At 45.0% G+C, this 13,279-nt stretch overlaps 1 protein-coding gene across 6 annotated transcripts in view; it reads right to left on the reverse strand.

The window, feature by feature from the left end:
• Positions 1-13,279, reverse strand: part of ERG (ETS transcription factor ERG) — a 278,178-nt gene that overhangs the window by 14,871 nt on the left and 250,028 nt on the right. For 4 of the 6 annotated variants that reach the window (XM_059921553.1, XM_059921555.1, XM_059921556.1 and 1 more), the window contains 3 exons: positions 7,888-8,091; positions 6,970-7,050; positions 4,950-5,021 (listed from right to left, as the gene is read on the reverse strand). In XM_059921553.1, coding sequence (XP_059777536.1) covers positions 4,950-5,021; positions 6,970-7,050; positions 7,888-8,091 — 357 coding nt within the window. The remainder of the gene's footprint in view (positions 1-4,949; positions 5,022-6,969; positions 7,051-7,887; positions 8,092-13,279) is intronic. The other 2 variants (XM_059921558.1, XM_059921559.1) reach the window with 2 other exon arrangements.

The raw sequence follows: 13,279 nt of genomic DNA on the forward strand, positions 1-13,279 counted from the left end.
TTGTGTGTCTCATCTTCCCTTGAAAATCAGTCAGGACCTAAACAACTCCAAGTCTGATTTTTTGCCAAGAACTGGAGATGTTTATATGAACAATGATTAATGTGTTCATGAACATATTGCCATGGAAGATAAGTGGGCTTTTGTTTTTGTTCATGGAATTCTGCTCCAGTGTTCTCTTATCAGCTACCGATCACATGCCATGGGCACCAAGCCCCCCCCCCCGCTCCTGTGGGATGTGACATTGGGGAATGTTGAACTAAGGCTTGCTGAGATGGGTGACAATCATCTCAGTGACCCTGTCAGCAGCTACAACACCTCAAAGCAGAGCCAGCTTTGAGCAGTTCTGCTTTTTGGCTCCTTGAAAAATTATTACTCTGTGTACATTTGCTATTTGCCCCTTATGGAGAGTAGATCATAAGACTTCTAGTAAGAACACAGTTTACATTTCATTTTTGGTGGTCATTTCAATCCACTCTCCATTTCTCTTCAACTTTAATCTTCAAGGTCATTAACTCATACACTTGGCAGAAGGTCCTGTGTCAGGGAAGGCTGCTTTCTGGCATGGGTTCTGCTATTTTTTTTCTGTAACAGACTGTGTTTTAAAACTGAACTTTACAAAAGTCATTTCACAGGCAGCTGAGGGTTACCAAAGAAGTACGCTATATGCCATGATCTAGACCAAAGACCATGAAAACTACAAATAGGGAGTTTGACTGGTGTTGGCTCCCTCCACCCCAGCACCTTCGTTTATTTTCTGGGAGTCAAGATCAGTTCCTGATTCTGAATGAGACTCCTTCCCCCAACCACTCCCTTCCCTAGACATCAATGATGTAAGCAAGCATCCTTGCTGCCCTTCCTGCAGGATTACGTTCACCAAATTTTACACTCTCCTTTCATCAGGATTACTGAAGAACAGCCCACTAGCCCTCTTGACATCCACCCACCACTTTATTTGTTTGAAGGACCAGAACTTGGATCATGGGAGAGCTTATCCTCATGTTGGGGATCCATGCCACATTTTCAAAGTAACTCTAGAGGTCCCTGGTCGCACTGGATGTGAAAGGTTGAATTTTGCCAGCTCTCAATGAACTTCGATGCTAATGGCAAAGACAAAGACCGAGAGCTATTGACCTAAACCAATCTATAAACCCCTATTTAATGCAAGCAATTTTCAGGGTCAAGCCTACTAACATGATTAAATCACTCTCCCTTGTTTTCCTCCAGCTCTCCCTACAGTCTTCTAAACTCCTCTGTCAAAGACATGGAGATCTGGGGGCCTTTTGCCTTCCCTTTTCAACTAGGGGTACAGATGTACAGATCTGTGGTTAGAGTACAGTTAGGGCAAAGCCAAGAATGCATTTTCAGCCACTTGCTGTGATACAGGCTTTACTTAACTGAGGAGACAGTGCATCGGCTGTGTCATCTTGCTATGACTGGAGATGCTGAATGGCACTGAGCTGCAAACTCCAAAGGAGGAATCATTTCAGATTCCGAGAAACCCTTGAGGAGCACCAGCTGAAAAGGGAAAGTCAAGGCTGCACTTGCAGACCCAAGTCTCCAGTCTCCTTCGATAAAATCCTAGATGCGTATCATGGTGCGTGGATTACCACGGTGATGGAGGAGGAGAAGGCGGGGTTACAGATCGTCCTGGGCACACACCAGAGCTTTCACATACACTTCTCCTAGGATGCCAGGCACGGTTCACATCATGAGGTCAAAAACCAGCTTGCACGTTTCTCTGAGCCAGACCTGTCTCTGTTTATGCCACTTGAGGCCTCAAGGGGCCATGGCCATGTGTTCATGGTCAAAAAGCATGTGTTCAGCAAAGAAGGAGGGTGTTTACAGGGGAGATGGGGAAAGGGCTTCTGGTCATAATAACTGACTACCCAAGAAACACATGCGACACCATGAAATTCGATCATAAAAAAAGAACGTAAACGGATCTGCCTATGTGCTAGCACTTTCTAAGAGGAGAGGAGAGACTCATCTAAATGCTAATTCAACAAAGGGATCATGAAAGAGGGTGCATTTTGAATCAGGAAAATTTGGATAAAATTAATAGGAACAAGCATAGAGGGGATGAGGCATGAACAAAAGAGTATATTGTCCATCATGTGTTATCCTGTAAGGTCACTGAACAGTCCCAGACAATTGGTGGGGGGGCGAAACTGAAACGACAGGGCCGGCAGTAAGGGGACTCTGGAATAAATGATCTTTTTGGGAAGCTGGGCCATGACAAGAAGAAAAGGTAGACGGGGGTGGTTACTTGAGGAGGAAGGAAAGGAAGGAAGTGGGGAGGGAACACTGGGAAGCTGGACTCAGCAGGATGACACAGGTGGGAGGAAGGAGTCCTCTGTCTCCGTGGACGTGGGATTAGAGAAGTGGGTGGACACCAAGAGTGTCCATCAGCAAACCAAGAGTGCAGGGGAACGGGAACTTGGGTCTCTGTCCCCAAGGACCCAAGGACCTCTCCCAAGGAAAGTCAGCAACCAGCTCTTCTGAAAGCAGTCAGATACCCACCAACCAAAGGGACACAGTCAGATTCCCAGTGACCCCTTCCCCCCATGATCTGCAACACCCATCCCCCCTGACCCATCACAAACTTCTCCAACTGCACCGTTATAAGCTTTCACACTCACAAGACCATTCCTGCAAGGTTGATCACTGGTCCACGCAAGGTATACAAACAAGTCTATTCTCCAAGTTTGAATCCCTCAGTCTGGCTGACAGCAAACCGTTCTCTGGCTCATTCACTCTGATGTTCAATTCTTTGTAGCTCAGACACTAATATTTGTATCCTCTTTCAGAATCACAGCAGCAATCATCAAAACACATATTTTAGTACAAATCAAGTCTCTTCCAAGTCACACTCGAATGACAGACCCAAGAAAAGAGCATTATCAGGGCTTTGCTAGGTGAATTAGCATTTGCCACCCTTGTCTCCCCCTGGGCTGAAGCACAGAGCGGTGTCCCAGCCAGAGTCCTCCAGGCCACTCTCCTCTCTGACACCTGGACGCGCCGTATCTTCCAAATCCACCATATCCTCAAATAGGGAGGAAAGGAGCTCCAGGACCCATTGTTCCGTCTATGAAGCAACAGGCAGCCGGCCGGCTGCTCCGACCATCATGTTGAACGAACTCATGTGGCCACACAGCCCTGACACCAGCTCACAATCCCTGGCTTTTGCAACTAGAGGCATCCATGAAATTGCTTCAAACAAACAAACAAATAAGCAACCCATGGCCAAATGTTTCACAGATAGCTTTGACTTCTGTGAGTATGTATGGAAACTTCTTTAAAACACTCACAAAACCATTGTGATTTTCCTACACTTCCCATGTCCTCCCAAGGGACCATTTACTGGCGGTAAACTCAGGAATGTCTAGAGCTAGTGTGACACATGCACTTTCATTGTCCTTTCTCAGTACCCACGGCGGGTTTCTTTAGGGTCAATCTAGTTCACTCCAGACCCTGGGTCTTGTCCACGATCAAATGGCCTGTGTCAGAGGTAACTAAGCACTATCGCCAAGACTTTCCACTATGCTTCCCAGGAGGAACGGTGGCAGACTTTATGAGGTTAGAGGATAGAAAATCGCCAGCCTGAAGTCGCAGTACCAGGGCTGTGTCGGGGTGAGAAAAGCTCCGAGAAGCATCTTCACCCGGGCTATTTAGCTCACTGGCCCCCCTGTCTTTTTCACTGGGAAGAAACAGCAGCGCCAAGCTTAGTGCCTGGGACCAGTTCAAACTAGGACTTGGGCAGCCTGGACACGTGACAGACGTCCAAGAGCAACAGCTTGGGTCTAAGAAGATGTCAGTTCTAGATCCACGTGTGAATAGCGAAAAACCATCCCACAGCCCTAATCACGATTCCTCAGCTGTGAGGCTGGCATGTGTCATCCAGTTCATGGGGTTGCACATCCCAGCGAGGGGACAGATGTTTGAGCCATGCTTGCCCAATGTCACCCCCTCCTTCTCCACCTGGCAACACCTAATCCTCCTCTGGCATATGGTCCTTCCTCTGCAACGCTTCCTTCCCCCTTTCATGGAGGGATGAATTCCTTTCCCCTCCTGTTCCCACAGCCTCTGTCGTTAGAGGTGTTGCCTCTACTATAAAATCAGTGCTTTAGGTTAAACATCCATATCTGTCTCTCCGGCTCTAGGTACCTAGCCCGTAAGGTTAAATGTGTATGTGTGTGATGTTTCTGGCTCTAGGTGGCTTTACATCTAGAAACATCTAGAGCTTTAGGTTGTGTGCCTGTGGGCTTGTCCTCTGCTGCACCCCCGTGGCTGGCACTCAGGAGGCTCCATGGATAACTGTGGAATGAACAGCCCAGCTTTCTGAAGACAGGAAGCTTTCTAAAGTCTGGTTCATCCTTAGATTCCCAGAATCTAACATCGTGCTTGGCACTAACAGACACTTGATAAATAGTGATTCTTTTCGTGAATGACGCGTAAATTAATAACCTAATCAAGTCATCGGGAAAGACACAAAGTAAGACTCAGGTGTAAATATGATTGATTACATGCTTCTGCTCTGAAAGACTGGCTCTCGTGACAGCTGGGAACCAGTCACTAGTGTTAGGGGGCTGCCTCCTGCTCTGTGCTGTGCCTTGAGGACGGATAGATTACACTTATGTCCTTCTGTAAACTCGAAACCGGATGGATTCCTTATCGCCAGGCATCCAGGATGCCTTCTTGGCCCATCTGTCTTTGAGAGCAGCTAGTGAAGGGGCTGACCTGCTTATAATCCCACAGTTCAGGGACTGTTCGCGTGAGCTCTGAATGGAACGGTCTGATTCTAGGCGCCAGATCCACAGAGGCAGAATAAGACTGTTTAGAGGTCCGATCCAAGATCAGCTGTCTTTGTGTCTCGTGACGTAGGTCACGGATCTCACAGGACATCCTGGGATGTCTCTCAATAAAGAGATTACACAGGGGTGTTTTCGTACCTGGCCTAGTTGTAATTCTTTGCGTAGCTTCAGGATATACTGAAGTATTTGGGAAAATAAAAGCTGCACCCCCTGCAGACAAAAGGAAAGACAAAACATGTGAAGGTCTTTTGCTGTGGTCGTTGATCTGATCTCAGCAACAGCGCCTCATCTACTTTGCCCCGTGACAACCAAGGGAGGTGGCCTACTAGAACCTGCCACGCCAGACTTCGGGAGAAGGGACTAGCACACGGGTCAGAAACAGATGCTGAAGATGGAAGAGATGTGACTCTCTCTGTGCCCCACTTGGCACAAGGCGTCTTGTGTTTTGATTTTACAGCTTCCTCCTGAAGCCCATCTGTGGGTCTGCCCATCCCCCTGCAAGCTCATTTTACTAAAACAATTCTATGGTGGATGTTTTAATTTTCAAATTGTATAAAACCCATAAAACACTTAACAGAGCCCTTGGAAAGTAGTACCAAAGAATGATAAATATTTTGCCAAAGAATCTATGGATCTTTTTAAAAATTAATCCGTATCTCTGTTCAGATGCACATTTTCCCTTTCTCTCTCTCCATCAATTCTCAAATTGTTAGTGGAAATGATTCTCTTTTCACAGGTCAGTCCGTTTGGAATTTGTTGTCCTGCTTTTCGATTGCTTCTATGTTTAATAGGAAAAATAATGAAGTCAGAGCTTTCCTGACACTTCCATCCTCTGCTAAAAATTTTTTAAATGACTAAGAAATTATCAGAAAGTGTGTGTATCTCCAAGGCATTTCCTAAGGGAGGGGAATTACTTTGTCTAAGGTGCTTGCTATTTCTGGCCACAAGGTCATTAATAGGCTGATTGTGTAACCTACATTGAAAAAGTGTATTACTGACTCAAAGCAATTTTTTTTTAAATTTCAGATTAAAAGCACACCATTCTGGCTATTGGAGATCAACTAGCAATCCCTCTGTAATACTCAAGCCTGGACTCACTCACATCATACATTTAAAAATAACATGGCAAGTATTTGGAAAATGGCTGTATTCCTATGTGAGGGCTGATCATGAATTGGCTGGCTTGCCTATGAGGGGTTACTGAAGTCTTTCCAACACTAGATGGTTTTCTCCCTAGCCTGGTGGTGGCAGACGGTCCCTGCAGGCTGATAACAGTGGGGTGAGCAGCCTGCGGCCATGCTTCTGTAAGTGTCTCCATCACCAGGGAGGAAATGGGTGTGACCAGGACCACATTCATCCACAGAAAGCCCAGCCTCTACTCTCAGCCTTTACTAGGAGGGGAGGGAGGAGGGTTAGCCAGGAAGAAGCATCACGTTAAACTCTATCAGGCTCAGGCAAAAAAAACCAAAATAGATAAATAAACAAAATGTAGAATCAATGGTTAGACATAGAATAGCAGGTATTTAGTTAGTCACTAATTTCAAATCTTCCGAAGTCATAACACAGTTTCCCTCACAACAAAAGCTCCCCAAAAGTAACCGACATTCCCTCCTACTGCCTTTTGCAAATGTACAAAGACTGTGCAAGAGGATTCAAGTCAAGTTGAATGGCCTAAAACTTTAGCAAAAAGGGGAAAGCAAAACTCCTGCTTGTCCTAGTAAACATTCCTTTAAGAATAAAAATTTTAAAAGGAAAAGAAGAAAAAAGGAGCATGCTAAGGGCCCCTTTATATGGAACATGCTTTTAGTTTCTACAGTTAGCACAGAGCATATTTGAGGACTAACAGCAGCAGACTGTAATCCAGCAAATGTGAGCTAAGGCTGTGGCTGAAGGCTAATTCTGCACATCTCCTGGTTGAAAGAAATCCTTTGACTGGCAAGGGAAGCGAGGGAGTGTTCAGAGACCAAAGAGTGCCTCCTGCCTTGAGGCTGTGGTACCGCCAACACACAGCCTCAACCTACCAAGGACCCCTCAACCATCCACCTCTGACTTCTGCCTTCCTGATGCACTGACTGTCCCACATTCTACCTGTAAAGCATGCAACCTGTAAACAAAGCCCTACACTTGTCCTGGGGGGAAGGGGCAGGGCCAGCATTACCTGTGTTTCTAGCATGCATTAACCGTGGAGAGTTTTGTAAGGCTTTATCAACATCATCTGAAGTCAAATGTGGAAGAGGTGCTACAAAACAAAACAAAAAGCAACATCCAAATGAAAAAAGAGAGAGAGAATTACCTTCCTTGAAAAAAAAAAAAAAAAAGAAGAAAAAGAAGGAAAACATCCACCCCACTCCCCACCCTATTATCATGGGCTGCTTGGAAATCTCTCCATGGCCCTGCTACTGGTTAGCATGTTAAAACCTAGATGGGGATCCATATTGAGTTCAGGGAAGAAGTGGTTGGGATGCCAAGCAAAGCATTTACACCAAAGAGTTCACACCACCCACTGTTGCACTATCTCTACTATCTCCTTCTGATCATGCTTGACATTGGAAATATTAAAGCATGCAGCAGACTCTGTGGATTCATGCCTCTCATTGCCAAGACGCCATTCCCATTGTGACAGGCTAAGCCACATCTCAAGATACCAAGTGAAAATGTTCCTCATTTTGTGTTCCAGTGGGATACGAAGGGGAGCTTGGTTTGGCTTTAGGGAAGATAAACTCCACAATTCCCATCAAGTAGGAGCCTTTCCATAATGTTTCTATTTCTATTTGGGCATCATAGAGATGAAATAATGTGTGACCAGATAAAGCTCTGTTTCCCTTTGGCATATGATCTTCTTGGCTGGGGGACCCTGGAGGAGGCAGCTGAATGGTAGTTGACTTTGCCACTTCTCGTAAAAGCACTGACTACTTCTCATTACGCAATCACCTAAGTCATCACTTATAAGCATTCTCTCAGATCCTAATGGGAATTGGGTTAGGGCAGCAAGATGCTGTCGGCAACTGGGCTGAACCCTCGCATCTTATGTTAACAAGGACCTCTTTGCTCTCTGTGGGAGCAGGGACTGCCTTACTCTCTCTGAGGTAGTGGAGATGCGACAGAAGGATGTCAGCGTTGTAGCTCGGGGTGAGCCTCTGAAAGTCGTCTTTGGTCATCTTGCACAGCTCCTTCCCGTCAATATTCTGGAACAATAAGATGTCGACGTCCGGAAGGCCATATTCTTTCACTGCCCACTCCAGCCACTGCCGGACATGGTCCGTACTCCATAGCATAGGATCTGAAAGGGGATGGAAGCGTATTTGGTCAACTCCGGAAGACAAATTTCTGGGGTAGAGCCATATCCCAGGTGGGATCTCCCACCAGCCATAGCTTTCCAGAGCATCCCCTCCCACTCTTCCAGAAGCACAGCCTCAAGCCAGGCTCAGGGACCAGTCCAAGGAGAATGTCTGGGGAAGACCAACTGACTCACAGTCAGAGATCATTGTCTTTAAAGTGAATTGTTCTGGAAGTTTAGGATTATTCACACCACCTGCCCTTTTGTTGCTCAGATAATCTAAAGTTTCCTGTAGGGATGGGATTTTCTTTTTATTAGTTTCTTTTAATTTTTATTTATTCATTTATTCATATAAAAATATGTGTGTGTGTGTATATATATATGAATCACTTTGCTGTATACCTGAAACTAACACAACATTGTAAATCAACTATACTTCAATTCTAAAAAGAATGGGATAAAATGAATAAGAATAAATGAAAACTTTCTTTCCTCAGAAAACTACTGGTATCTTTATATGAAATAAGAGCAACACATATCAGGAAGATGTTAATTACAGATTACCAAAAAAAAAAAAACCCATACAGTATTTGTATGAAATACTGAAAAATACTGACCACAGAATTGGAGATGATGTGTAGGTCAACCAGAACCCTAGCACTTCCCAGGAGCTAGTGTTTCTAAGAGAGAGCCGTCAGTTACATGCTTTTCCAGCAGAGAACTTGGTTTTGCAACTAACTCACACCTGCAGGAGGCAAGCTGGCTGGGGGGCTCTCACATTCCACAGCTGGGGCACAAACACCCCACAGGATGCAGGCGGTGTCATCACGCTTTGCTGCCACGTATGGGAGGGGACCCCTGTATGACCAGGAGAGCAGGTCTCTGGGGAAAAGGAGCAGGTGATCCCCAACGGAAACACAAGTTGGGACTACCCCACACAAACAGCCTGGGTGGAGGGGTACCCAGGGCGCCTCGCCAGCAGACGGGGCTCCTCCCTGGGGTCCCTGAGCACAGAGACACCTGGGCAAAGGAGCAGGAGCCCAGAGTCCTGATCCCAGGGTCTCTCAATGCTGCAGCCTCCAGAGGCTGCTTCTCCTTTCTGTGTCTGTTTCCCATGTGAAATGAAAGCCTTGGTCTGGGTCCTCTGGACAGGCTCATAGAAGGCAGGCGTGCCACGATACTCAGATCATCGTGAGTGAAAATATCTGCTGTGGGAATACATCACCCTTTTGAATTGCTTTCTAGCTAATAGTTTTAGAAGCTTGTTTGGTCTTACTAATGTTTCAGGCTGCTCAAGAATGGGCATGCGATGTGCTGTTGGGATACATTTTCGGTTTCCAGGGTCAGTAGCAGTAACAGTGAGAAACAGCCAGCCAGCCACGGTCACCAGAATTCTCCTCCCTTTCTCCCTCCCTCCCATCCTTCCTTCTTTCCTTTCTTTTTCTTTCTCACTCTCTTTCTGCCTCCCCCTCCCTCCCTTCTTTTGTTCATTCCCTACTTTTTCATATCTTTTTTAATAGAAAGAAATTCTTTCAACTCCAATACAATGCATCCCTAACCTATTCCCCTCCTGGACACTCCAGGAGGACCCACTATCCTGAAATGATACATGCATCATCCCTATACACATCTGAATACTTTTACCATATCCCCTGTATATATATTGTTGTGTGCCTTTAAGTTAACATAAATGGTATCTGATTTGCTTTTGGCGTTCGGCACTGTATTTTCAAGATGTGTCCAAGTCAATCCATGGAGGTATATTTCATCATTTAAGCCTCTCTCGGATATCCCCACCCCCCCCACAAATATACCCAACTTACTTATCAATGAAGACCCCTGTGTCTCCCTCCCCACCCACATGTGAAGCAATCTGCATTGGTCCACAGCCTGGGTTCCACATTAGAATCATGGGGAGATAAAAAACTACTGATGTCTGGTCTCACCCGCGAAGATTCTGAGTTAATTCTGCTGGAGGGCAGCCCGAGCACCAGGGTTGTTAAAAGCTGTCCAGGTAATTCTAAAGTGGTTCAGACCATCTACCCTGGGGCTTCACTACTCAGAGTGTGGTCGTGGGATCTAATTAGAAATGCAGAATCCCAGGTGCTGCCACAGGCCTACTGAATCAGAGTCTATATTTTCATAGGATTCTCAGCTGATCTGTGTGCACGTTAAGCCTGAGAAAGTGCTGGCCTAGGTGAGTACCTAGATGTAGAATCGCTGGTCATAGGCCCCATGTGTAGAAGCTATAAACTAAGAACTCTGGTTCTGCTACAAAGCGCACAACATCTACAAAAGCTCAAATGGCAGTGTTGACAGAAAGCTGTGCATATTCCTTTGTAATCCAAACACATGGAAACATTTTGTTAGCCTGTGAAAACCGAATGTGTATTGGGAATGTTAACTCTGTCCAAGTCACTGAAGTTCAGATGGCTCTTTGCCATTGGGTCAGCATTCTGCTTTCAGGGATAAAATGTTCTAAACTCCAGAATGTTTCCATAGAAAGTCCTTTTTTTCCTTTTTCTCATGGTATGTCATGACTCCTCATTATTCAGGAACAGATCATATATTGGTCTTAGGATGCCCTGAATTCAAGTCCTCTTTTCCTTGGTTCTCTGCAGAGGACAGTTAAACGGCCCTCTCGGAGAGAAGACCCTCCCTTCCACAGGGGTCCCCAAGCCATTTCCTATAAATTCCACCACTAGGTATTAGCCAAACTCTTCTTTCTGTTTTGTTTTGCCTTTAACAACCTGGAAGGACTATATTTTGGTGTAACTACTTCCTAGAAATCAGTTCATTCTAGGAAGGCATTTTCTTCTCTTAATGGTGGAAACAGATATTCTAAAAATGATACATAAACATCTTCCTGAAAGTTCCTGGGTTCATGTAAAAACGGTCAAATGACATCTTAGGAAGATAGCCCAAAAAGAAGTCCAGTCTCTCCAGTATCCCTTGGTGTGCCTGTTAATTGGTTTCCCTCGCTAAGCCCAAGGTTGTAATGGCTTATTCAATTTTCCTTTAAGGGAATCACATGCAAGACCCCAGAGACCAATTCCTCCTTGACCTGCCCTGTTATAATTCTTAAATTCTCACTTTGGATTGGTCAAATGGCCATTCTCTTGTACTGCTGGCCTGAGCGTAAATTGCTACAACCTTTCCAATGAACAATTTGGCAATACATTTCAAATGCCTTTTAAAAAACTGTGTGTATAGTCTCTAAACTAAAAATTCCACTTCTAGAAATTTATCCTTAGGAAATCAGAGAGGAAGTGCGCAATGATTTATTTTCAAGGATGTTCTTTGTAGTGTTGTTTATAATAGCAAAACATTGGAAACACCCTAAATGTCCCACAGAAAGAAAACTAGTTAAGTTGTTGTACATTTAGGAACAGTCCTGTGATATTTAGAAACTAAAAATTACACTGCTGAATGTAGTTATTGATATGAAAACTGTTCAAAATAGATTAAATTTAAACATTTGAAACATTATGGTAGAATAATTATATTTTGCAAAGAAATATAAACATAACCATGGAAAGAATTTTGGAGAGATATACAGTGAAATGGCAACTACTGTCTCTGAAAAAAAGGAATGGAGATTTAAAAGTTTTCTTTTCACTAAACTTTATCTTCTCTCTTTCCTACAATACACATATAATACTTGGGTTAAAAAGTTATTTATAAAAAAAAGTATTCTCTATGTTTCAAAATCAAAACAAGGTTTTATAAAGGATTATATATATATATATAATATATATACATTTGTTAAAGTGTTTTTATAAAACTTTCAAGAGTATAATAGTTTAATGTTACTTTCTCATACAGTTTGTTAATGGAAATTGCTTCATTTGAAAAGAATAAAATTACACAAAGTCAGGTTACTCCTGTATCCTTTTGGAATTTGATCTCCATACCTCTGCCCTATACATTTATAAGCAAAGAATATTAAAAACAAAATACGGCCACTTGATAGAGTAAATGAGATGTTCCTTTCTAACCTGTCCCTGGGGCGTCATTACTCTGGACCTACTCTACAGGTGTAAAGAGAACAGTCTGGGGGCTTCCCTGGTGGCGCAGTGGTTGAGAATCTGCCTGCCAGTGCAGGGGACACGGGTTCGAGCCCTGGTCTGGGAGGATCCCACATGCCGCGGAGCGACTGGGCCCATGAGCCACAACTACTGAGCCTGCGCGTCTGGAGCCTGTGCTCTGCAACAAGAGAGTGAGAGGCCCGCGCACGGCGATGAAGAGTGGCCCCCCCACTTGCCACAACTAGAGAAAGCCCTCGCACAGAAACGAAGACCCAACACAGCCATAAATAAATAAAATTAAAAAAAAAAAAAAAAAGAGAACAGTCTGCAAGGGGCAAATCCAAACTCTTCAGCCTAAAGCACGTGACTCTTAGGTTTCGGGGCTCACCGTCTTCATAGGTATCATCCCCAGTCCTTCCCCAACCCCTTCATCCTACACACATCCAGCTGGCATCTCCTGAACCCACACCCCCTGCCTGCGCCCACACACCACCCACTGCTTGAGGACGCGCCCCTTCTTGCATCCTCACCCACACTCACTACCCGCTTTGGGTGTCTGTCCTCCACGCTCTTAAGGTGTAAGCACTTATCGTGAATCTCTGGGCAGGGAACTGATAACAAGACAGGAGGCCCTGTCCCTGCCCTGATGGCAGAGCCCACCCTGGGCTCCCCACAAACTCCCTGGACCAGGCATGGATGGTGTCACTGTAGACAGTGTTGTTTAGGGTTCAGGTCAGTGTGTGGGGTCCCAGCTCACTCCTCAACTCCACAGAGTGCCCAGTAGAAGCTTCCAGGTCTCCTCCATGGCCCATGACAGGTCAGCAAAGTTTTCTTGCTTCTGGCCCACCCACCGTAACAGAAGGGAGTTCACAAGGTCCCACAAGATTCAAGAGGCCTTTTCTCTTTCCTCAACTATGCATGTGAAGGAGAAAGGGGAGGGGGCAACAGGATGAGCTCCAACCAAGGGTCACCTTTGCCTCTGTTCAGGGGTGGCATCCCACACCCTCTGCCCCAGGAAGTGATGCAGCTCAGAACCTGCCACCTAACCTCACGACTGAGTCTGGATTTTTGTGGTTTTTTGGTCATTTTATTATTATTTTTTTAATTGGAAGTATAGTTGATTTACAATGTTGTATTAATTTCTGCTGTACAGCACAGTGATT

The sequence above is a fragment of the Balaenoptera ricei genome, chromosome 4 (genome assembly GCF_028023285.1).
Source record: "Balaenoptera ricei isolate mBalRic1 chromosome 4, mBalRic1.hap2, whole genome shotgun sequence".
Taxonomy (NCBI): Eukaryota; Metazoa; Chordata; class Mammalia; order Artiodactyla; family Balaenopteridae; genus Balaenoptera; species Balaenoptera ricei.